This window comes from Mustelus asterias, chromosome 1, assembly GCF_964213995.1.
Source record: "Mustelus asterias chromosome 1, sMusAst1.hap1.1, whole genome shotgun sequence".
In the NCBI taxonomy this organism is placed as follows: Eukaryota; Metazoa; Chordata; class Chondrichthyes; order Carcharhiniformes; family Triakidae; genus Mustelus; species Mustelus asterias.
Window position 1 is genome coordinate 159465283 of NC_135801.1, and position 27036 is coordinate 159492318.

The 27036-nt window shown below is 41.2% G+C and overlaps 1 protein-coding gene across 7 annotated transcripts; it reads right to left on the reverse strand.

The window, feature by feature from the left end:
- Positions 1-2942: 2942 nt before the first annotated feature.
- Positions 2943-27036, reverse strand: rgp1 (GP1 homolog, RAB6A GEF complex partner 1). Of its 7 annotated transcripts, none has more exons than XM_078221778.1 (8): positions 26777-27036; positions 22569-22705; positions 20649-20732; positions 18879-19028; positions 16770-16916; positions 15092-15219; positions 11665-11842; positions 2943-5280 (listed from the first exon to the last, which is right to left on the reverse strand). In XM_078221778.1, exons 1-8 carry the CDS (start codon positions 26890-26892, stop codon positions 5057-5059), a joined length of 1164 nt encoding a protein of 387 aa, XP_078077904.1. In that variant the 5' UTR covers positions 26893-27036; the 3' UTR covers positions 2943-5056. The 7 variants fall into 7 exon arrangements, with proteins under 7 accessions (XP_078077904.1, XP_078077914.1, XP_078077931.1 ...); XM_078221788.1 differs by having other exon boundaries at positions 3709-5241; positions 26777-27035; XM_078221805.1 differs by having other exon boundaries at positions 3709-5280; positions 26667-27014.

Consider the following 27036-nt stretch of genomic DNA (forward strand, 5'->3'; position numbering starts at 1 on the left):
GGTGACCACTGTGACATTTGGTATGATGCAAACACCTGCCAACTCACTCTTCTCTGCAGCCGCAATTTGAAGAAGCCTTAGAAGTGCTCCATAAAATCAGATGCACCAGTCAATAATGTGCTTGATTCACGCTCAACAAACTCAAACAAAAAAAGTTTTGAATGCAGTAAAAATTATTTGTATGTGTATAAATAAACATTTTGCCATGTAAAATATGTATTTAATTGCAATGCTTGTATTAGGCCTATGTAAAAACCTATAATAATGCACTGTATGGAATATGACTGTAACCAAACTTTTGTATGAGGCTTTTTGATGTTGTACTTTTAAAGTTAATACGCTTTGCAGCTGTGCTTCTAGGCTAATTGCAGAAGCAGATTTGGCAAATCTTCCCATTCATTCAACTTCTCTTTAAATCAATTCACTGTGATACCCTGTACCACTATATTTCCAGAAATACTTTTGTCTCCACGGGTCCATTTTTCACCACTTTTTCATCTGTTTAGACTGCAGTCCACAGTCAACAACCAAGCAATTTTTCTACTCTTTGGACTGCAGTCCAGAGTTATCTGGGAAGAGTTGAGATTTTTGAGAAATTTTCATCTTCACCCGCCTAGGGAGTAATCTTCTGGAGGAGATTGCTTGCCTGCTACATGGAAATTGATGAAATTTAAAACAGATATTTATAGAAGAGTAATTGTTAATTTTCACCAGATTAAAACCAGAAAGTGAAGGCAAAAATCTACATCCCAAGTGTGGTTCTGCTCACCATGACTGAACTGTCAGAGCCACAGATGCTGCTCAAACTTCATTTCTTCAAATAATGGAAGCACCATTTAATAGGAAATGAACACTTGCCCAAGCTGTAATGATATAACATCTCACACATACAAGTCTTCTAGAAGCCCCACAGTCAACAATTGAATCCAGATCCCTGGTGCTGTGAGGAAGCAGTGCTAACCACTGTGCCTAAGCTTTTTCTTTATAGTAAACTTGATTTTCCGTGTACATTGTATTCCCTTTGAAAGTTTTAAAAAACCTAAGTAATGCGTTCAAATTGAACTAATACTCCTATTTAGTCTACAAAAAAGCTAAACAAGTTTTAGATTGCTTCAAGAGAAATGCAGAGTAGAATTGGTGGAATGCAAAACCTGATGAGCTGCAACATCTAGCTGAGAGGCATGATTACAAGTGCTGAACACTATATGGCCCACTGACCACGATCCTAACAGCTGATGGAAATAATCAGTGATAAGACAGATTGAATAGAAAAGGTGCCATGAGCACTTCACTGAGCTCATCACAGACTCCCATTTCTCAACAGATTCTCTGTATCAAATTGAGCAATTGCCCGGGAAAGTAAGTGTGTCTCTTCCTCTTTCCACTGAAGAGGAAACAAAGGCAATCAAATCAACCAAACAAGGCACATCCCCTGGCCCAGACAGCATTCCAGTGGAAAAGTACAGAGAGCCTGATAAATCTCCAGCCATCTTCAGGAGTATCTGGGGGGTCAGGAAAAAGTTCCACAGGATCTCAAGAATGCCAACACGTTCAGCATCTGGAAACAGAAAGAATCCAAAAAGAATCCGAGAAATCTCACAATCGCACAAAATGTCCCTACAAAGAACCTCTTAGACTTTCTACGAGACAACTCCAAACACGATGTCCTCCTGGGCTCACAGTGGGATTTTTGGGCTAACCGAGGAGACAACTGATAATGTGTTTGCAGCAAAGCAACATCAGGATCTATATAGTCTGTTCAGAGTCCTAATCTTTGATAGTCGGAGTCAACCTGGTCCAAGACACTTGCTTTCCAAGCAAAGAGGTTTGAACCAGTTTGTCAAAATCCTACACCTACTGATTGACGGGATGGTTGGATACCCTCTTGCTTGTGGCAAGATGTCGATGCTTTTCTGGTAACGATGCATCATGCCTCCCCAACTCTTCAGAGCAGGACCTGAAAGTGCTTTAGGTGGTCCAACTGAATCTGAAAGTGACTGGCTAAACCAGTTGTCCACCATTTCCTTTTAAATCTGTATTCCTTGGACTTAAGGGAATGGAGATGTAGTCCATACCAGGAAAATGGATAGATAGACAGATACGAGATAATAGGAAGAGGTCCAGAGATAAAGTCCATGATCCCATAGTGGGATAATAATGATATTGGCAGGGTGGAGTCAACATGGAGTATTGAACTGGACTGCAGTGGTTCAAGAAGGCAGAACACCACCATCTTCTCAAGAGTAATTAGATATAGGCAATAATTGCTGGTCAAGTCAGCAACACCCACATCCCATGAACAAATAAAAATTGAAACTGTAATGTATGTCTTTGAATCCTGCCGTGATTTAAGAAAACCTGCTCATGCTCAATCTGACATGTAGCCTTCGTCTCATGTTCAATCCAGAGCTTAGATTAAAACCTTACATAGTGATTTCAAGAAAAAATTGGATATAGCTCTTGGGGCTAAAGGGATCAAGGAATATGGGGGTAGGCAGGATCAGGGTATTGAATTTGATGATCAGCCATGATCAAAACGAATGACTGAGCAGACTCGATAGGCTGAATAGCCTACTCCTGCTTCTATTTTCTATGTTTCTACCAGTGTAATATCATTGATCTCTGTCTCCACCTCAGTACCTATTTGCATCAATATTCTGTGAACTTAATCTGAAATTCTCTGACCTCACCTGTGGTTGGGATTCTCTGGTCCTGCTGCAGTAGAGTTTTGGCTGAGCACAGAATTCTCTATTCTCGCTGGCAGCAGTGGCGGGGTGTACGAGACCGGAGAATTCCGGCCCTAACTTTTTCAACATGTTCCTCACACCCCTCCTGAACTATTAAAATCTTCATTGGAAGGGCTCATGGATTTCAGAGTAATATATTGGCTTGGATTGAGGACTGGTTAACATAGAAATAAAATGAATCATTTTCAGATTGGCAGGTTGTAATTAATGGGATGCCATTTATTTATGGTGCCATTTGTAATCTATATTAATAATTTACCTGAGGGGTCAGAGGGTAGTATATTCAAGTTTGTGGACAACAAAAAGCTAGGTCAGAATCTAAGATGCAAGGAGGGCACTAAAAGATTGCAAGAGAGTATAGGTTGTTTACATGAATGTGCAAGGTGACAGATGAGTGTAATGTGGGAAAATGTTTCCCACTTGAATTATCTCCTTTGGCAGGAAGACTAGAAAAACAGAATATATTTTTTAAAGATGAAAGATTAGCAAATGTTGGTTTTTAAACATACAATTAACTATTATGTGACTTTGAACGTAACAAGTTTTACATTCGAACAGTTTGATGTCAAAACATTTGGCTATGATTTTAACATACAACCAAAAATGTTTTATTCTTTAGCTATGACATAATATCTGGAATACAGCAAACATGGAAGTGTTTACCATTGTGATTAAAGCGCTGTCTCCATTTTAAATGCAACATACTGTTCTACAGTAAATATGCCTCAGTTCTTGGGAGTAATTTTATGCAATGAACAGACTACTTCACACATGGAAAGCTCAGTGTTGTGTATGGCTTCCATGCTGAGATTTCCAACCAAACTTATACTTCCACAATGGAACGGGCACATGGCCTAGGGTAGGACAAAAAGCAAATAGTTTTAAAATGAGGGCAAGTGCCCGAATGATTCAACCACATAGCCATTTACAAGTTAGAATAATGCTTGCTTCTGACAAATTTGGAGACAGAAATTGGATTTTAATTAAAGTCACAAATAACCAAAAAATAGGTGATAAAATAAACTGCAAGAGATTTAAAATCTGACATTATGTTAAAATGTGCTGTTTTCAGCCTTCACCAGGTATCAGGGTCTGAAGGTCAACAATATTCATGAAAATTAGTGGATAATTTTCCAATCCCAATTCAAATTAAGGCTACATCAAATTAAATGATCAAAAGAGCACAGAACACAAACATTTAAAAAGTGAATATGTTACATTCATATAAAAGTAAAATAAGAGACATTAAAGCAAACATTTTCTGCAAAATTTCACAGAATTTGACAGTTTATTCCTCCTGGAACTTATTTGTGAAAGAGGCAAAGGGATATTTAATTTGATGATTTTTTTTCCTTTTATAAAAAAAGCAAAAATGATCAAGCTCCAGTAACAAGAGGTTTGTCAGCAAAAGCAAGGGATTTAGCAACCGCCTGCCTATCATTCCTCCTGGCACAACCTTTAGATTTAACAAAGGCCTATACCAAGCATCCAAACAATAGTCAGTAAAACATAGTGAGATGCGGGTATTGTGGATACTAACAGGAATACACAAAACAAGTGATGATTTTGATTAACAGGTGAATTAAGATATTAAATGGCGTATTGATTAACAAGATTTATTAGTGTGTTACAATGCAATGACTAAAGCATATTTTAATACAAAAGGTAAAATTCTCAAGGACAGCAAGCTAACCAAATGTGAAGCATGTGATGAAAGTTATATACATGTAAACTAGAATCAGTACAGATGTAAAGTTGTAGTACCCTCTATGCATGGGCTTCGAACTAGTTATATTAAAATTCATAACTAAATAGAAAGTACATTTAATTTTTTTTTTACTAGTACTTACCCATCATTGTCCAAAAGCCATAAACCACTTGGTATGTGCAAAATACTTCTACTCACGACAGAATCTTCGGATCAACCAGTTTTCAACACAAGGAATTTTGTAATTGACAGTTTCAAAAATAGAAGAAAATATGGAAGTTGAATTATTTTCTCCTCTGACCTATTTCAATGTAGAAATTTTAAGACACCATAAATCTTGCTCTTCACATTTTTTTCCATAAAACAATACTGCTCACTTTTACACAATAATGTTCTGGTATCTCACTTTGTGAAATATTCCAGTAACCCCTGTTAGCAGTACAAAGCCTGATGTGCTTGGAGCATCTACGGCAATGTTATTCCTTGCTTTTCCATTTTGTTTTTGTTGGGTTTTTTTGGATATTAAATCCACATCTTCTTAAATTCATGGTTGAAAATTTTTCAAAGTATTGTTCCTTAACTGAAGAGTAAATAATGAAGTTCAAATACTGATGGAGTTAGAAGATGCAAACTGTGACACATAAGATGCAAGCACAGGATTGGTTGGAAGCACCTTCATGGGCAGATCCCAGCTGAATGTGTCCACGTCTATTTTCCCTGCCCCAGTCCAAGTGATTATTTCCGATTGGTTCTCAAGTACAGTAGGCGGTTCCGCTGGTTCACGAGCTGTGACAAACTCAAAATGTAAGCGCCACTTTAAGGACACTGAAATTGAAACATATGCATTAATCACTTCAATTCATAGAACCAACTAAATGTTTAAAATCATACAAAATGTAAGGATTTGTTAAAAATGAAATATTAAGATTACTTGCTATAGTGTATACGTTTAAACAACTGTATTTCTTATTCTGAAGTCACTTTAGGACCCTCTATTATTTCTCCTTTCCTGAAGATGCCACTCCATAACAACCGATCACCACAACATCTCACCATGTACACCTTAAATGTGGCAAAATGTCTCGTATATTTTATATAAAGGAGGAAAGAAACCAAAAGAGAAACTCAGGCATCAAGCAAAGACCGGGGAACGAAACAGTGGTGACAATAAGTCAAAAATCTAGGTTCTCTTCCCTCACACTCCTCCAGCTTCCTTCAAAAGTCTCTTCAGAAGAATTTCAAAACAGCAGACCCAAGATGTTTAAGATTCTGCCACTGGGGAAACACCCAAAACTACAAATTTAGATGAGAACAGGAGATATACGGGGAAAGGGAGCTATTAATGGTTAGTGAAGACAGTATAATAGCTGAACAAGGCTTAGGATTTGAGATGGAGTTTTACAGATGTGTTGGAATTTATGTTGGTGGAGCTCAAAAAACTGGGTATGATTGTTCAGTCGAGTTATTACTCGTGACGTTCATTCAGTGACTACTCTTTGGAAATATGCAAATGTTAACATCAAGTTCACTCAGAATGTGTAGGGTAAGAGAAGGTGCCCAAATATTTCAACATTGTTTCATTTTCTTTCATGGGATATGGGCGTCGCTGGCTAGGTCAGCATTTATTGTTCATCCATATTGTCCTGGAGATGGTGGTGGTGAGCGCCTTCTTCAGCCGTTGCAGTCCACGTGGTGTAGATACCACCATGATAGATACATCCGCAGCATTGTTAGGAAGGGAGTTCCAGAACTTTGACACAGCGACAGTGAAGAAAAGGCGATATATTTCCAAGTCAAGATGGTTTGTGGCTTGGAAGGCAACTTGCAAGTGGTGGTGTTCCCTTGTATCTACCACCCTGAAGGACAAGGGCAGCAGAGGTTGAAGGTGCTGTCTGAGGAGCCTTGCTGAGTTGTTGCAGTGCATCCTGTAGATGGTACGCACTGCTGCCACTGTGCATAGGTGATGGAGGGAATGAATGTTGAAGGTGGTGGATGAGGTGCCAATCAAGTGGGTTGCTTTGCCCTGGATGGTGTCAAGCTTCTTGAGTGTTTTTGAGCGACACTCATTCGGGCCAGTGGAGAATATTCCATTGCGTTTCTGACTTCTGCCTTGTAGATCGTGGACAGGCTTTGGGGAGTCAGGAAGCGAGTTATTCACCACAGAATTTCTAGTTTCTGACCTGCTCTTGTAGCCACACTATTTATATACAAGGAACAAAGAAACGTACAGCACAAGAACAGGCCCTTCAGCCACCTCCTCTGGCAGCACGTTCCAGGCACCCACCACTCTGCATGAAAAACTTCCCCTGCACATCTCCCTTAAACTTTCCCCTCTCACCTTGAACCTGTGCCCCCTTGTAATTGAAACTTCCACCCTTAGAAAAAACCTCTGATTATCCACCGTGTCTATGCCTCTCAGGTCTCCCCTCAGCCTCTATATTTCCTGTGAAAACAATCCTAATTTATTCAACCTCTTCTCAAGACAACATCCTCGAGATCAGGCAACATCCAGGGTGAATCTTCTTTGCAGTCTCTCCAAAGCTTCCATGTCCTTCTGGTAGTGTGGTGACCAGAACTGCACGCAATACTCCAAATGCAGTCTAACCAAGGTTTTATATAGCTGCAACATGATTTCCCAACTCTTGTATTCAATGCCCGACTGATGAAGGCAAGCATGCCATATGCTTTCTTAATCACCTTAGCCATCTGTGTTGCCATGTTTAGGGAATTGTGGACCTGCACGCCCAGATCCCTCTGTATGTTAACATTCCTAAGGGTTCTGTCACTTACAGTATAATTCACACCTAAATTTGATCCTCCAAAATGCATCACCTTGCATTTGTCCGGATTAAACTCCAGCTGCCACTTCTGTGCCCAAGTCTGCAATCTATCTATATCCTGTTGTATCCTTGACAATCCCCAGCACTATCAGCAACTCTGCCAATCTTAGTGTCATCTGCAAACTTACTAATCAGACCACCCACATTTTCCTCCAGGTCATTTATATACACTACAAACAGAGGTCCCAGCAGTGATCTCTGTGGAACACGACTAGATCTCCACTCTGAAAACTACCCTTTCACCACTACTCTCTGTCTCCTATATGGCTACCTCCTATAGCCAAGCCAGTTCTGTATCCATCTAGCCCGCCCACGCCGAATCCCATGTGATTTCAGTTTTTATACCAGTCTGCCATGTGGGACCTTGTCAAACACCTTAATAAAGTCCACATAAACTACATCCTTCCTTCAATTATCTTTGTCAACTCTTCAAAAAACTCAATCAAGTTGGTGAGACATGATCTTTCCAGTACAAAACCATGCTACCTGTTACTAACTAGTCAATTTTCTTCCAAATCTGCATATATCCTGTCCCTCAGTATATGGCTGGTCCAGTTCAATTTCTGGTCAATGGTAACCCCAGGATGTTGATGGTGGGGGATTCAACCATGGTAATGCCATTGAATGTCAAGGAGATGATCATTGCCTAGCAATGTAGGGTTTTGAACATACAGTGATAACATACACTAAATACACCATTACTTTAAAAGAAGCACTTGTAATAAAAAGGGACTTTCACAACACAGAATGTCTCCCAGCACTTTACAGCTACTGAACTACTTTAGAAGTATAGTCACTGGAAAACTGCTGTAATGTAAAATGTGGCACTAATTTGCTTACAACAAGCTCCAACAAACTTGGCCAGACAATCTGTTTTGGTGATGTTGATTGAGGGGTAAATATTGGCCAGAACATCAGGAGTAACTCCCCTCCTCTTCTTTGAAATTATGCCAAGAGTCTTTTACATCTTCCTGAGAGGGCAGATATGGGGGCCTTGGTTAAGATGGCACAGTGGTTAGCACTGCTGCCTCACAGCGCCAAGGATCCGATTCCTGGCTTGGGTCACTGTCTGTGTGGAGTCTGCATGTTCTCCCTGTATCTGTGCGAGTTTCCTCCGGGTGCTCCGGTTTCCTCCCACAGTCTGAAAGGTGTGCTGATTAGGTGCATTGACCCGGACAGGCGCCAGAGTATGGCAACTAGGGGAACTTCACAGTAACTTCATTGCATGTGAATGTAAGCCTGACTTGTGACTAATAAATAAACTTTAACATTTCATTCAAAAGACAGCATTTTGAACTGTGCAGCACTTCCTCAATACTGCACCAGAATGTTGACCTTTACTTTTGTGCTCAAGTTCTGGAGCAAGACCTGAACCCTTAACCTTCTGATTCAGACACAAGAATGTTACCAGCTGAACCAGTCAATAGAAGAGAATGAGTTGATTAACAAAAGGATTCAGAGCTTCTCCAAGAGATGCAGATAGCAAATACATTGCTCAGTGTAAACTTGATCAACACACATCAAAATAGTTCCAAATTCAATCCTAACTTGTGTTGAATTATCTGATCTCAATCAGGACAACAATATGGGTGCTGCAATTGACCACAATGCCTAGGTTGGCATGCCAACAGTCAGATTGAGGGAGGATAAGGGGAGCAGTGACGATTCTTGTTTTTGTTCATTAATGAACAAGCTCCACAAAGGATGAGAGAGGGTGAAAAATCAACAATTGAACATGCATGGCCTTCTGCACATATGGAATTTCCACTTGGATACGGGATCTGAACCTGTGGGCTCCCAGGGATCATGCCAGCATGAAGCTGTATTACCCATCAAAGGAGGGAAAAAAATTAGAAGTGGAACATGTATTTGAAATCTTATGCAGTACTTAATTTGCAAAATCCAGATAGAGCTTCAAAGAATTATAGAATGGTTACATGTTTGTGGCAGCTCTGAAAGGACAATCGGCCTCTCTCCACCTCTCCAGCAGCCATGCAAATACTATCACTTCTAATAATTATCTAATTCTCTTTTGAAAGCCACAATTGAATCTGCTTCACCAATGTGTGGTATTACAGTCTCGATCTTCATCACGTGCTTATGACAAGGTTTATCCTTATATCACCATTGCTTCTTTTACTAATTACCTTAAATTGGTGACCTCTGATTCTTGACCCTTCTGCTAAGAGGAACAGTTGCTCCCTCATCATTCTATCCAGCCCCCTCAAGATTTTGCATATCTCTATCAAATTTCCTTTAAATCTTCTCTTCTCCAAGGAGAACAATCCCAGCTTTTCCAATCTATCCTTGTAGTTGAGGTCCTGACTCTTAGAACCATTCTTGCAAATCTCTTCTGTACCTTCGCTAATGTTCTCACAAGTGTGGTATCCACAAGTGTGGTATCCACAAGTGTGGTATCCACAAGTGTGGTATCCACAAGTGTGGTATCCACAAGTGTGGTATCCACAAGTGTGGTATCCACAAGTGTGGTATCCACAAGTGTGGTATCCACAAGTGGACACAGTTGAGGCTGAACCAGGGTTTTATACAGGTTTAACATAACTTCATGCTGTACTCCTTTCTTTGTCTCTTCACCTTTCCTAAACACCTCCGAGCCAGGAATATTTGGTACCCCGTCCTTTTTTGTATCAGATCTCCCTTATCACCACAATATCATATTTCCATGTGGGTATCTGTACCTGCACCTCACCAACCTTATTTACCACACTCCATGTATCCACATATAAGCAAAGTAAATTTAATTTGGACCTCATTGTATTCCCTCTTACTCTGACCCCACCTCACATCACATTATTTCTACTCTAATGCGAACTCTCTGAATTCACTCTGCATTTTGCTTTTCGTTGTTAATATTTCTTGGCTCCCATCTTCCTGCCAAGCTAGTTTAAACTCTCCCCAATAGCACGAGAAAATCATCCCAAAGGTTTACTGTTCCAGCTCTTTTCAGGTGCAACCTATCTGCTCTATATATGTCCCACCTCCACCAGAATAGGTCCCAATCCCTCCTTTTTTCACCATCTCCTCAGCCACATTGTCAGCTCTTCTTTCCTCCTATTTCCATACTCACTAGCATGTGGTACGACCTTTAAGGTCAGGTTTGATAGTTTCCCTAGCTCCCTAAGCTCTGCCTGCAGGACATTATCCTTCTTTCTAATTATATCATCAGTGCAAACGTGGACCACAAAGGCTGGATGTTCACATTCCTCCCTCAGAGTGTTTTGCAACTACTCAGTGACATCCTTGACCCTGACACCCAGCAGGTAACATACCATCCTGGATTCAAGTGAACGGCTACAGAAACAGCAATCTGACAATCAAACCCCCTTTTACTGTTGGTGTCCCAATCTTCCTCCTGCTGCCCCTGTACATCTGGGTCATCCATGGGGCCATAGACTTTGCTCTGGCTGCAGAGAGCCATCACTCTCACCAGTATTCCGAATTGAATGCTACATGCTGCCTGCATACCCTAACACTGTGGGATGACCACGTGCTATCCACAGAGTTCTGAACCTCACATAAGTGATAGTGATGTCAGGTTCTGCTCGTGCTCCACAACCCAGAGCTTGAGCTGCTGCAGCTGATTACTCTGGCTGCACATGCTTGTCCGGAGCATGTGAAATGTCCTGGAATTCGCATATGGAAGTGGGATGTACATTCCACAGGTCTGAGCTGTCCTACCATGCCTCGTTTTATTAGGGACTAGTAAACTTACTACTTAAGTGACCGAAGACTCGCCAGCTACTCACCTTATCATTTTATCTTATAGGGGGAGGTTAACTGAAATGTTTTACTTCACGCTTATCTAAAAACCTTACATTTTGTTTTTTTGAAAATGTCAGAACCTTTTAGTATTACTACCCCTTGTTATTTAATTTTAAGTTCATCCCTTGGATCTGATTAAATGATTAATTTCAAGTGGTTAAAAATTTCAAATAAGCTTTTAACAATGGGGCTTGATAGTATGATGCAGAGATTCTAATGCCAATCATTGTAGTGGGCTCATTATGGTTAGTAGGTGATTGGTGATGATATTGCATTGGATTAATGTTATTTAATCATACAGTTGTAATAATCCCTAGCAATTTGCATTTTCAGGGATAGGAACCAAAACTAATTGAATCATCTAATCACTGTTTGAAGGCAGAAGACCGGTTGCCTGAGCAAGAGCTATCGTGGTTACAGCTAACTTGCAATGCTCCTGATGAACTTAGCTACTTGATTTATTTTCAGCACAGAAATGTGGATCTTATCAGGTTTCCCTAAATACCACAAAACAGGTCATCTCTTGGCATTATCAGCCCACATGTATCATATAACCACATAAATAAAACAAATGGTGCACACTTACCTACGCTAGTGATGAAACTGGGTGTGGCGCTAAGTGGAATAGGTAAACTGAAGTGAGTCTTAGCAGTGTGCAAACATGACTCCTGGTGCCGAGCATGCGTACTTAGGGAAACAGGTTGCCCAGGTTTTCTCTGGTACTCCTCCTGTACATGTTCCTCAGTTTGTAAAGACACTGAGAACTGCAAATAAGAACAGACTGAAATTCAAATTAGTGGCTAAAAATAAACTCAAATAATTGTTTAAATTTTAATTTGCATACTAAATGACATGTTCCATATATCATAAATATGCTTTATCAAGCCATGACTATAGAAGCACTCCTTTAAGCCTGGCATCAGAGTTTCACATTTGTGGAAATGAAGCCGTGTAGTCACATATATTATTTAACTGGAAACAATTACTATTTCATGTTGAAAGCTAGAAGAAGGGATTAGTAAGGACAAATAAAAAACAAGCATCATTTAACAGATGTGTTAAAAATGAAAGCAGAGAATGATACAGGAAAGTATTTTCTGCATAAATGTGTCTATCTCCATTCAACTTCGTCTGGCAATTTCATGCAAAATACTCTATCAAGCTGTGGAGTCTGCTAATACATTTGAATTAACTTCTGTGCACATTTATTAGAAGCATCAGCTTCCTGCTCGGAGCCAGCAGCATCTCTTCAACTAAACTATATAATTCTATTCTGAAGGTACGAATCCTACATGAGGTGCTGTGTCAAGGGTACTGACATTTCATGAGCATCTTTCTCAAGTGACAGAATACTCACTGACTGAGTTCAGTCATGGAAGACTTCACAGTGGATCTCAAACCCACCTTCAGTTAACATCCCTGGGCACATATCAAAAAGGAGCATTGGACAGTATTGAGAAACATAGGGGAAATAACAATGACTAATTATTTTCTCTTCTCTTCTTTATCCCAGGAATGCTAATGCAAAATGAAATTAAATTGTAATCACCCATCTTCACATTCAGGATACCTTCCATCTTGTGTGGCATGCTAACTGGGAATGATTTTGAACAGATCTAGGAACACAGAACTAGGTGTCCATGAAGCACTGAGGGCCATCAGCAGAATTGTATGCAACCACAATCTGTAACCTCATGGCTTGACATATCCCCTGCTGCACCAGAGTTCGACCCTGGCTCAATGAAGTGTGCAGGAGGGCATGCCAGCAGCAGCACAAAACATACAGGACTACTTGCATGCCAAACAGTGAAAGCAGCATGATATAGGCAGGGCTAATCGATCCCACAACCTAAGAATCAGATCCAAACTCTGCAGTTTTGCCGCATTAATTGTGAATGGTGGTGGGCGATTTAACAACTCTCTGGAGGAGAAGGCTCCACAAATATCCCCATCCTGATTGGTGAGCCCAGCACATCAGTGCAAGAGACAAGGCTGAAGTATTCGCAAAAATCTTCAGGCAAAAGTGCTGAGTGGATGATCCAATTCGGCCTTCTTCAAGGATCCACTATATCACAGATGTGAGTTTGCAGCCAATTCAATTCACTCCATGTGATATCAAGAAAAGATTGAAGACACTGGATACTGCAAAAGATATGGACCCTGACAATATTCTGGCAATCGTACTGAAGGATTATGCTCCAGAACTAGCCAAGCCCCCAGCCAAGTTGTTCCAGTACAGCTACAACAATAGCATGTACCCGTCAATGTGGAAAATTGCTCAGATATGTCCTGTTCACAAACAAAAAGGACACATCCAAACTAGGCAATTACTGCCCCATCAGTCTACTCTTGATTTCAGCAAAGTAATGGAAGGTGTCATTGAAAGTGCTATCAAGTGGCACTTGCGTTGCAATAATCTGCTTACTGATGCTCAGTTTAGATTCCACCAGGAACATTCTGCTCCTGAACTTGGTCCAAAATGGACAAAAGAATTGAGCTGAGTGTTGATTTGGTGGGGGCGGGGTGCCTCAGTTCAATTCAGGAGGTCCACAAAAGTTTTAATAAAAACAGGCAGGTTTATTTTAGGTGTGCACTGTACAGGCTTTAATCCCCAACTGCTGACAGTCTGTGGAGGCCCCAATGACATCACGGAGTGATCATGTGACTGTACTCATAAAAGGGCCATGCCGTACACACTAATGCCCCAAATACACAATAGTGAGGATGACTGCCCTTGACATTAAGGCAGCATTTGACCAAGTGTGACATCAAGGAGCCCCACTAGTTGAGTCATACCTAACATAAAGGAAGACAGTTATGGTGGTTGGAGGTCAATCATCTCAGTCCCGGGATAACACTGCAGGAATTCCTCAGGACAGTGTCCTCGGCCCAACCATCTACAGCTGTTTCATCACCTCTGTCACAAGGTCCGAAGTGTTCACGGATAATTGCACAATGTTCAATACTATTCGTGATTCCTCAGATACTGAAGCAGTCAGTGTCCATTTGCAGCAAGACCTGGACAATATCCAGGCTTGTGCTGACAAGTGGCAAGCAACATTCATGCCACACAAGTGCCAGGCAATGACCATCTCCAACAAGAGAGAATCTAACTATTGCCACTTGACATTCAATGGTTTATAATCGCTGAATCATCCACTATCAACATCCTGGGTGCTACCGTTTACCAGAATCTAAACTGGACTGGTGATATAAATACCATGGCTACAAGGGCAAGTCAGAGGCTCGGAATTCTGCAGTGAGTAACTCCCTCTCCTGCCTCTCCAAAGCCTGTCCACCATCTACAAGTCAAATGCTCTCCACTTACCTGGGTGAGTGCAGCACCAACAACATTCAAGAAACTGAACATCATTCAGGACAAATCAACCCGTTTGTTTGGCACACCATTCACCAATGTAAACATTCACTTCCTCCACCACCAACGCACAGAGACAGCAGTTTGTACAATCTACAAGATGCAGTGCAGCAATTCACCAAGGCTCCTTCAACAGTACAAGGATAAAGGCAGCAGTTGGATGGGAACACCACCATCTGCATGTTTCCCTTCAAGTCACACACTATCCGGACTTGGAAATATATTGCTGTTCCTTCACTGTTCCGGAGTGAAAATCCTGGAACTCCCTTCCTAACAGCACTGCGAGTGAATCTACAATACATGGACTGCAGTGGTTCGAGAAGGCAGGACATCACCACTTCCTCAAGGGCAATCAGAGATGGGCCTAGCCTAGCCAGACACCCACATCACATGAACAAATGTAAAAAATAAAACGCCCAGTCTTGCACCAACTACAATCAAATAATTTAGTACAGACCAGGAATCAAATACTTTTGCCCAACTGGCCAGTAGATAGCTCTGAGACAAACATATTTGAATTTGTATTGGTCGTTTTAGCCTTACACGTGGCATGACAATTATCAAAACACTTTCACAATGATGGACCACATACCTGCAGTATACTGTTAAATTACCAAGACTCGCAAGATATACTGACCTGTAAACATGGAATATCTCCTTCAGAGAAATCAAACGTGCCCACTACATCCTCTCCAATTTTATAGATGGTTTTGAAGATGCAAAACTTTCCAACCTTCCCACGGATATTCGTAATGTTATACAAATCTAAAGAAGGTACAAAACAATATTAATCAAAGGACTTTTTAAGCAGAAACACTATTACTATAATAGTTCAGTTGGATTCTGCAGTCTTGTTCCTTTAATACTGCTTCATGCTTGTTTGGTCAATACAAAGACTCATTAGTTCCCCATCCCTTTTCAAGTTCTGTAGCATGTATATTTTAAATTAGTTTGCCCCACAAATTCCACAGTCCAGTGCTATCAACTGCAGCCCTGTCTGAGATCAAATGACTCACAGTAACACAGGAACTGGGAGTAGTTAATTATCATCGTTTAAATTCATTCATGGGATATGGGCATCAATGTTAAGGCCATTATTTATTGCCCATTTTTAATTGGGCTGGAGAAAGTGGTGCCTCCCCTCTCCCTTCTTGAATACAACTGAGTGAGTGGATTGCGAGACTATTTCAGAGGGCAGTTAAAAGTCAAAACAAATTGTTGTGGGTCTGGAGTCACATATGGGCCAGCCTGGGTCAGGATTTCCTTATGTAAAAGAATATCACTTAGATTTTACAACAAGTCAGCAATTTCATGTTCACCATTAATGATTCTAGCCCTTTATCCCAGATTTTATTTAATTAAATTGAACTTCCCCAGCTGCAATGGTGATATTTGAATTCATATCTTTGGACCATTAGCCTTTAGATTATGAGTTAAGTAACATAGCCACTATGTAACTGTACCCTACATTATAGTAAACTGATACGGAACATATATGTTTTAATTCGTGGAAACTAAAAGACAAACAATAGACATGGTAACAGAAGTTTTATCACTAATACTTTCTAACAGAGTAATTTCTAAATTTTCCTTTAATTAAACACAATGTGTATTTATGAATATTTCTCAAATAAAAACAAAAGATGCTAGAAATACTCAACAGGCTTGGAGCATCTGTGGAGAGAAACAGAGTTGTGTGCCAGGTCAAGGGAACCTGTCGTCAAAACAATTTACTGATTTATTGTTGCCTGTTCATTTATTTTCTATCAGTCTTAGGCAATTATTTTTGACTGCTTTCTGGTGCAATTACTGAGAAGATCAGAGACAATGCAAGAAAACTAAAAGTAATGGTTAGATTTCTAAAGCACTTTAGGTTAGTAACTCTATCTACTGGCGTTACATCTGTTTGAGCCAGGCTTAGACCTTCAGGCAAATCCCTTCTGTATTGTCGAAGCCACAAGAAAAATAGAACGGAAATATAATGATCAACACAGAATCAGTTTAAAGTAGAATCACTTTTAGCAAACTTTAAAATTTAAAAGTTTAGCAGAGCAAAAGAAGTTGCTTTCTGAACTTCAAAAGAAGTACATCCTTTGGATTGCAACAACTACTTGATGCGTAATCAGCACAAAAGCAAGACACTGTTTAGATCATTGTAGCCACCTTTTCCTTTCTTATCTTGGTGAAACTACTCTTCATTTAAATCTAGCAATTTCATTAATAAGTTGGGAAAACTCTTCATTTGAAGAGTATAAGAGCATCTGCAAGAAGTCACAGTCTCTATCTAATGCTGGTTTTCATTATTAAATACTCACGAAGACTGCGGCGAGATGTATTGGTCATCAGCATTTCTGTTGCCAAGTCGACTAATCTAGTGTCTTTTTTTATGTTCTCATCTTCATCCAAAAATGGGTTTGTAGGTGCGACAGCTTCATCTGGTGGAAACTGGTAATCTTCTAGCCCTGATGTGAAAAAAAATTACATTTCACAACAAAGCAAAGTAGATTGATAAATGAAATCTAGTTATTTATACAGTCGTATCACAGAATCAAAAAGAATCACAGAATTGTTATGGCACAGGAGGCTATTTGGCCCATCATGTCTGCACGGGCTCTCCAAAAGAGCATTATGGCTTAATGCCATTCCTCAGGCTTTTCCCCATACACTTACATATTGGGGTGAATGTTACTGTCCAGCCCACCACGGGAATTGGAGCAGGTGAGGGGTGGACCATGGAAAGGTCCGTTGACCTTGGGTAGGATTTTCCAGTTTTGGGACGAGCGAGGCCATTGTTTCTATTCAAGTAGTCATCTAATGCTCTCTTGAATGCCTGAATTGAACCTGCCGAAACCAAACTTCCAGGCAGTGCATTCCAGACTCGAACCACTCGTCATTTGAAGAAACTCTTTCTTGCATCACATCCACAGGCAAGTTTTCACTTTTACTTCTATGTGGAAACCGGGCAGTACCTGATTAGTCACTCGACTTGCACAATGTTTGAAGTTCAATGGGAATTAAAATTGTGCAGAATCGAAAATGGGCACTATCCAAAAACACACAGAAAGCTTGACACCATCCAGGACAAAGCAGCCTGTTTGACCGGCACCCTTTCCACAAACATTCACTCCCTCCACCACTGATGCACAGTAGGAGCAGCGTGTACCAACTACAAGATGCACTGCAGGAACTCACCAAGACTCCTTAGGCAGCAGCTTCCAAACTGCTACTATCTAGAAGGACAAGGGCAGCAGACACATGGGAGCATCACAACCAGGAAGCTGCCCCTCTAAGCCACATATCACCCTGACTAGGAAATATATCCCCATTCCTTCACTGTCACTGGGTCAAAATTCTGGAACACCCTACCCAAGAGCACAAAGGGTGTACCTACACAAGAGAGACTTTAGCTGTTCAAGAAGGCAGTTCACCGTCACCTTCTCAAGGGCAATTAGAGATGGGCAATTAATGCTGGCTTAGCCAGCGACAAAATATTCTGCAAATTAATAAAAATTTTCTTTTATAAAGGTGACTAATCTGCCAAATCTGATTTGTGCCTGCAGCAAAAATTCACCTATCCTCAGCATTTAGCACTTAAGTAACTATTTCTAGAAATATAGCTGCAGCTGTTATATTGGAAGCCAAGTTCTACAGTTCTGCAATGTTTAAAACTTTTGATTTCGTTTGGGTTTACCAAATACCAGTACTCATCTTTTCTTGAAGTATTTTGTTTCATCTTCAGCACTGGTTTCAACTTAAAGGAAGATTTTACCTCAGCTGTTATAAAGGCAATTTAACTCTAATTTCTGTGAATAAGGTAATATGCAAGTTCATAATATACAAGGATTGTATAATTTCCTTATCAAAATGTACATTGGGCGGAATCTTCTCGCAGTTCACGCTGACAGGATCTTCTGGTCTCGTCGACGACGTACCTTGTTGCAGGTTTCCCAGCGGCGAGGCGTGCATTCAACAAGAAACCCCATTAACAACAGCGGCACCAGAAGATCGCACCGCTGGCCAATAGTGGGCTGCCTCCACCGCTGTAAAACACGTGTCAGTGGATTGCGAGGAAAATCCTGCCCATTATCTATAATTATGTTGGGATTGTAAACATACATCTGTACGGTATTGTTCCACAATCTGATTGGTTCAGCAAGAAGAAGCACCATGATTAGGAAGAGGGGGCAAATCTTGGGTTGTCGAAGACCCATTCCTACAAAGCCTGGATTAGATCCACCAACCTATGATGCTATCAAGGAGGAACTTGACACAAATTTAAAGAGAAAGTAATAGTCTCTTGTCCTGAAGAGGGCATTTCAATTTTTAAATACACATTGCAACAGAAATTTCCTGCCTATGGAATTAGATAGCTTACAAGTTATCTGTAGCTCCTGACAGGTAAGTTATCTTTGCCTCAGACTTACCGTAAACAACAAAAACCCGAAAAGGAACTCGTAGGAGTTTGATTGGAGAATTGACCCTTTGACAGCCAACTGTCAATTTATAAACATACTTCACTGACTGGCCACGGAAGGAAGGTGGACCATCAAGAGGTACAGGTTCACAGTAAGAATCTAAAAATTTCCAACAAAATTAAATCACATATCATTTCAGAAAAATCACATCAAAATGAAAAATATTGACTGCTAGTACTAACTACTGCTATATTTCAATATAGTGTTTCTATAAATTTTTAGTCCTTAATAATGATTGAATATAAAAAAGGAGCAAGCAAAAGGGATGCCTATATTCCATATCATGTGGCATTTTTAAAATGGTCAGTACAGAGAAGCTTTGGAATTTTCTGGGATGGAAGAAAAAATAAATCGGCCAAATAACCTTCTGGTTCAGATCCAGGATGCGACCACTGAGCCAGAGATTCAGCAGGATGATGCCCGACACTCAAGATACTGAGTACTACAACAGAGAAAGCCAAGATAGAGTTTTAAAATAAGCATGGGCTTTGATAAGAATGAATAAGGAAAGAGCATCTCCACTGATTGGGAATCAGTAATACATGGGTCATCAATTTATAATTGTTAACAAGAGAGTGAGGAGAGGGGTTAGGAGAAATTTCAATTCAACGTTGAATGCATTGCTGTAAGGAATAGTGCTGTAAACACAGTAAGAAGTCTAACAACACCAGGTTAAAGTCCAACGGGTTTAAAGCCACGAGCTTTCGGAACAGGCTGTCCCTCCAGCATCTCCACATCAGGAATAGTGCTGTCAAGAGATCACTGTCTCTTTTTAAGGCAATTGAGTTAAATGGAGCTATAGGGCCTTGAGCTTCATTTTGAACCACTTTGGCAAAAAGTCAGCACAGACAATACATTGAATAGTCTCCTACTATGATATAAACTGATATGTTTAGTAATTTATAGTTTTTGGCTAAATCTGCCTCTCATGCTGCCCCTTAGTATTACCACTGGGTACACTATGATCAATGCACAACATTAAAAGAACAATTATAAGATCATAAGATGTAGGAGCAGGAGTAGGCTACTCGGCCCATCGTGTCTGTTCTGCCATTCAATGAGATCACGATCGATCTGATATGATAATCCTCAACTCCACTTCCCCACCTTATCCCCATAATCCTTGATTCCCTTACTGATTAAAAATCTTTTCTATCTCAGCTTTGAACATACTTAACAACCCAGCCTTTATACAAACCTCTGGGGGAAAGAATTCCAAAGGTTCCCTACCCTCTGAGGGAAGAAATCAGTCCTCATCTCTGTCTTAAATGGATGACCCCCTTACTCTAAGATTATGTCCTCTGGTCCTAGACTTTCCCGCAAAAGGAAACAATTTTTCAGCATCCACCCTATCAAGTCCTCTGAGAATTCAATATGTCTCAGTAGGTTGCCTCTCATTCTTCTGAACTCCATTGAGTACAGGTCCAACCTACTCAACCTTTCCTCATAAGAAAATCCCTCCACACACAGGATCAATCTAGTGAACCTTTTCTGGACTGCCTCCAATGTCAATATATCTTTCCTTAGACAAGGGGACCAAAACTGTTCACAGTATTCCAGGTTTGATCAAAACTGTTCACAATATTTACAGTGTTAACAGTAACTACTAACAAAAAGAGGAGCACAATGCAAGTATAGCTCTGCCTGTACTTTAATTGCTGTTAAAATGGTGAAACATAGTTTTTTAATCCAGATCAGATTATCAATATGTGTACTTACAGGACTTTGATTCACCAGGATCAAGTCGCAGGTCACAGAACAGTATCTTGGGTGGCGTGGCTAGAATACATTTCCCTCGCTCACCTGGAATTAAATAATGATTCTGCTAAACACTTAATTGATCGCTAAAATTGAAACCAAGTCTTTATTGGACCAGATCATGGTTCTTTAACTAGATCTATAAACAATCAGATAAATCTCCCACTGGTTCAGTGGGTAAATATATTACCCAAGTGATATTGAAACAACAGCAAGAACCTTCATTTATCTAACACCTATAACATAGGGGTAGGGGAAAAAAAAGGAAAATAACATGGTGCTTCACAGAAATGCAAATGAAAAATTGAACATCTCGCTAATGAAAGAGACATTAAGAGAAGTGGCTTTCTCAAAGGGGAAAAGAGAGGAGCAGAAGATAAAAGCAGTCAATTACAGAGCATGAAGCCAAAGTGACTAAAGGTAAAGCCACCAATGGTATGGCAAAGAGAGAGGGGGAATGCAGAAAGGGGCTATCTGAGGGAAACAACATTTGTGTAGCGATGTAAGACAATAGTGGTGGTAGATGCCCAAGAGGTCCAAGGTAGACACACAGAGTTCTCAGAAGTTTGTAGGACCAAAGGAAGAAGCATTTGTCAACAGGGGTAAAAGCCATGGAGAGATTTGGACACAAGAATGAGAATTTTAAATGAGGAGTGTTTCTGCACCCAATACAGGTCAGCAAACACAGGGTGAACGCACCTGATGAGTGAAAATAAAGCAACAGAATTTCAGCTGAACTCAAGTTTATGGAGGGTGGAAGTTGTGTGGACCATCATTAGTGTATTAGAGTGGTTTACTCTGGAAGTAATAAAAACATGAATGAATTTCAGCAACAAAGGGTAGAGTCATGTCATACCGCAGAGGTGGAAGTGGGAGGTGAGATAGCAAGGTTGCAGCATTGGCCTTTATTATGAGTAGCTGGGTTTATGTGGAAGGAGGCATTTAAAGAAGGTGGTGAACTCAAAGGAGGGAAAGGTGAGGCAAGAGGAGGAGAAATCACTGGTGCAGAAATTGAGGAAGAAAAACCATGAGGATATCTTGGCAAGAAACTTTTCATCTCTGTGTTCGGGTGGGAGTTCTATGGCTAGAGAGAGATAGAAAGAGGTGAGGCTGTAAAGAGATTTAAGTATAATCAGAACTTTAAATGAGAGGTTTTCAGGTACCGGAAGTTAATGTAGGTTATCGGTGACAGGGTGAAACTGAGGCCTCGAGCAGTATCGGGTACAGGGAACAAAGTTTTCAATTATATGAAATTTACAGAAGTTACAGAATGAGAGTCCAGAAAAGGGAGCATTAAAATAGTCAAACCTGGAGTTAACAAACACATGGGTGAACATTTCAATAAATAGATTGAAACAAATGTGCGCAATATTAGGGGATAAAAGAAGACAGTGTGTTAGTGAATGGAGTTCCATTCTACTTCCTCTATAAATTTCGTTTCATCCAAAAACCTAGCTATTTACAATGATAGCTAACAAGCATGATGAGCAATGTGATAAAATTGATGCAGTAATGAAATCAGCAGGAAAGCCTTGTGGACAAAATTAACTCAGGGCAACAAGGGGGAGGAAAGACTGGCGGGAGGTGCTAGTTTCATAAAGGGGTTAGAGTCATAGAGGTTTATAGCACAGAAACAGATTAAAATGGAAAATACAAAAATTGAAAGGAATTCAGCTAATGAGGTTCTATGCAGCCTCCCCATCTCTCTTCCCCCCCACCACCACCACCAATAAAACGAACGAGTTAATTTCTCACACGGATCGATGCATAAATTTCCAAACAGTTAAAATCTCTTGACAGTAGTAGTAGGTTTTAAAATCACTGCACATAATCAAATCTTTGTACCAAAATTAGAGGGAAGCTCACAAAAAATTATCTTACCTCTGTTTGGAACAAAAACTGTTTCATTCTCAGCCTGCACATCATGCTTTGCGTCTTCAGAGGGTGGAAGTGCAACACGACTCTCACTTGTATGAAACTGGCAATGTATCTGAGCACTTGCCCACGCCAACATCTCACTGATAAATAGAAGACAGAACACGTGGCTCAAGATCCAAAATACTCAGAGGTGAGCTGGCAAGGTGGATACAAAACTGGCTCGGTCAAAGAAGACAGAGGGTAGCAGTGGAAGGGTGCGTTTCTGAATGGAGGGCTGTGACAAGTGGCGTTCCTCAGGGATCAGTGCTGGGACCTTTGCTGTTTGTAATATATATAAATGATTTGGAGGAAAATGTAACTGGTTTGATTAGTACGTTTACGGATGACACAAAGGTTAGTGGATTTGCGGATAGCGATGAGGACCATCAGAGGATACAGCAGGATATAGATCAGTTGGAGACTTGGGCGGAGATGGCAGATGGAGTTTAATCCGGACAAATGTGAGGAAACGCATTTTGGAAGGTCTAATACAGATAGGAAATATACAGTAAATGGCAGAATGCTTCAGAGTATTGATAGGCAAAGGGTGTAGGGGTACACAGGTCACTGAAAGTGGCAATGCAGGTGGAGAGGGTAGTCAAGAAGGCATAGAGCATGCTTGCCTTCATCGGCCGGGGCACTGAGTTTAAAAATTGGCAAATCATGTTGTAGCTTTATAGAACCTTAGTTAGGCCGCACTTGGAATATAGTGTTCAATTCTGGTCGCCACACTACCAGAAAGATGTGGAGGCTTTGGAGAGGGTACAGAAAAGATTTACCAAGATGTTGCCTGGTATGGAGGGCATTAGCTATGAGGAGAGGTTAGAGAAACTTAATTTGTTCTCACTGGAACGACGGAGGTTGAGGGGCGACCTGATAGAAGTCTACAAGATTATGAGAGGCATGGACAGAGTGAATAGTCAGAAGCTTTTTCCCAGGGTAGAAAAGTCAATTACTAGGGGGCACAGGTTTAAGGTGCAAGGGACAAGGTTTAAAGGAGATGTATGAGGCAGATTTCTTTTTTACACAGAGAGTAGTGGGTGCCTGGAACTCGTTGCTGGGGGAGGTAGTGGAAGCGGATACGGTAGTGAGTTTTAAGGGGCGTCTTGACAAATACATGAATAGGATGGGAATAGAGAGATCTGGTCCCCGGAAGGGTAGGGGGTTTTAGTTCAGTTGGGCAGCATGGTCGGTGCAGGCTTGGAGGACCAAAGGGCCTGTTCCTGTGCTGTAATTTTCTTTGTTCTTTGTACTTCAGCAAACTTGTGAACACCCAATAAACTATTTAGTCATTTTCATATAATGAGCTTCTACTAAAAACTTAAAGGATAATCAGAGTATTCAAAATACATTGGTTGCTTGAAAAAAATGCTGCTGTAACATCATCATTGCATATTTCATAATTCCTTTCCAAACCCCTGGTCAATTCACCATTACCAAACAAAAATCATCATTACTCCAGAAGGGAGTAATAATAGTGACAATAATAAATCAAATCCAAAAGGATGAGGGACTTTGGTTATGTGCAGAGCCTGAAGAAGCTGTGATTGCTCTCCATGCAGCAGAGAAGGTTAGGGGAAGGATTTGTACATGAAGGTGACAAGAGTAAGGGAGGGGGTGATTAAAGAGTGGACCAGAGTGTCACAGAAAGATTGACCCCTTCCGAATGCTGAAAAATGAAGGAAAGATGTGTTTGAAGCATCAAGAACAAAGAACAATACAGCACAGGAACAGGCCCTTCGGCCCTCCAAGCCCGCGCCGCTCCCCGGTCCAGGATTGAATCCTGAATCCAGGATCCCCGCCCAATTTTCCAGCCTATCTACATACCAAAATCCTATCCACCGAGCTGTCCCTCACAGCTATGATGCTTTGTTCATTACAACCTATTAACTCACCCCCACCCCCCCATTCCAGACCATGTGATCTCCAGGGAGAGGCGAAAACCCAGAGTGAAAAACCCCAGGGCCAATATGGGGAAAAAAATCTGGGAAATTCCTCTCCGACCCCCTGAGGCGATCGAAACGAGTCCAGGAGATCACAATGGCCCTGATCGGGAAATGCTTCCCAACCCTAGTCATTTCCACTTTCACGAACACCATATGAATTCCCTGCCCCCGAGACAGGTTCCCAACTATCCGCAGTCTCGCTCTGTACTGGCACCAGCAAGATGATCATAGAATGAAGCCTTGAAACGAGAAACAAGGAACAATTAGCCCGCGCCGCTCCCTGGTCCAGACTAGACCACTCTTTTGTATCCCTCCATTCCCACTCCGTTCATAATCATGCCGCAACCGGCAGAAATAAGGGAGGATAATCCATTGAACATGGAACTTATGGAGTGGGGGGTGAAGGCAGGGGAACCATATTGTGATGAGAGGGGAAAGAAGAAGGGCAGAAGTGTGGGGAATGGGACAACACTATCAAGGGCCCTGACAACCACAGTGGGGGAATTCTTGGATGAGGAAAAAGACATATTGGAGGCACTAGAATGGAAGGTGGTCCTTCACAGATGCTGTTTGACTTGCCAAGTATTTCCAACATTTTAAACTTTTATTTCAGTTTTTCAGGATTCACAGTATTTTTCTGTTTTAATGGTTTGTTTGCTGCACACAGCAAAATCAAAAATGTTGTTTCTCAATTCATTCAGTTTATCACAATAAATACTGGCTTAAACAGTTTTCTTTCTCCCCAAATAAAAGCAAATGCTGGAAATCTGAAATTAAAAACAGAAAATACTGGATAAACTCAGCAGATCAGGCAGTATCTGCGGAGAAAAACAGTTAATATTCTGGGTCTAAATGACCCTTCTATCGTGTATAAGCCAGCAACATCTACCAACATGTTTTAGCAGCTAACAACCAAACAATAACTTGACTTTATGTGGCACCATTAACATTTTTTTCTTTCATGGGATGTAGGCATTTGTTGCCCTTTGCTAATTGCTTTTGAGAAAGTAAGCAGCCTCAGTGAGCCACTGCGGTTCCAAGATTTTGACCCAGTTATAGTGAAGGAATAGCTATATGGTTCCAAGTCAGGCAGCTGAATGACTTGGAGGGGAACTTGTAGGTGTTGGTGTTCCCATGCAGTTGCTGCCCTAGATCTGCTAGGTGATAGAGGTTGCGTGTTTGCAAGATGCTATTGAAGGAGTGTTGCAATTGCTGCAATGTATGTTCTACATAGTACACACTGCTGCCACTGTGCATTGGTGTTAGTAGATGGGATACCGATCAAGTGAGCTGCTTTGTCCTGGATGATGACTTGCCAGTTACTTTAATTTTGCCAGACTTCCCTGATGTCACACTTGGTCCAGTACTGCTTTGATGTCATTCTACCCTCCCATCTTCAGTTCAGCTCTCTTATCTATGTTTGGATCTAGGCTGTTTTGAGGTCGGGAACGGAGTGGTTCTGGTGGAATGCAAATAGAGGGACAAGTTATTGCTGAGAAGTGCCACTTGATAGCACTGTCGATGACACCTTCCATTATTTTGCTGATGATCAAGAGTACATCAATGGGGTAACAACTGTCCGAATTGCAATTGTCCTGCTTTTGTCAATAAGACATTCCTGGGCAATTTTCCACATTGTCAGATAAACGTCAGGATTGTAGTTATACTGGAACAGCTTGGCTAAGTGCCTTCAGCCATTTCTTGATGTCACATGGAGTGAATAGAGTTGGCTGAAGATTGGCATGTGTGATGCTGTGGACTTCTGGAGGAGACAGGAACATAATAAAACACCCCAAGACACTCCACGGGAACAAATTTGACACCAAGCCACATAAGGAGGGGGGGCAAATGACCAAAAGCTTGGGCAAAAAGATACGTTTTAATAAATGTCTTAAAAGGAAAGTGAGGTGGAGAGGCAGAAGGTTTTTGGGGAAGGAATTCTGTGAAACACTGACAAGGTTACCTGTGGACAGGTACTTGTCACAGGTATTACCACATGACCCACTGACTGAGCAAGACCGAACCAGCTGGGGAAGGAGCAGTGCTCCGAAAGCTTATGGTATTTGCTACCAAATAAACCTGTTGGACTTTAACCTGGTGTTGTGAGACTTCTTACCAGGGTAACAGGCAGTCTGGGCCACCTGGTTACCAGGGTGACGGCCGGCCGCGTGCTGGTTGCCTGGTGACAGTGGCGCGGGGGGCACAGGCGCTCGCGCTGTTGTTTACCTGCTGGCCGAGGTGGAGCGGGCAGTAATGGGGTTGGTGAAAGTTATAACGCACTCCAATACTTCACCGGTCAGAAACACCGGGCCCCGGAGGAGCTTCGCCACCACCTCAATCATCCCGAAATCTCCGCAATGAACTATTTTCGAATGAAATTTACACCGATCTTAACCCATTTAAACTGCTCCCGACCTAAAACAACCCGCACTCATATCCGGAGGAAGAGCGACAACGGAAAGCCACTGGCACTGCACATGCGCACT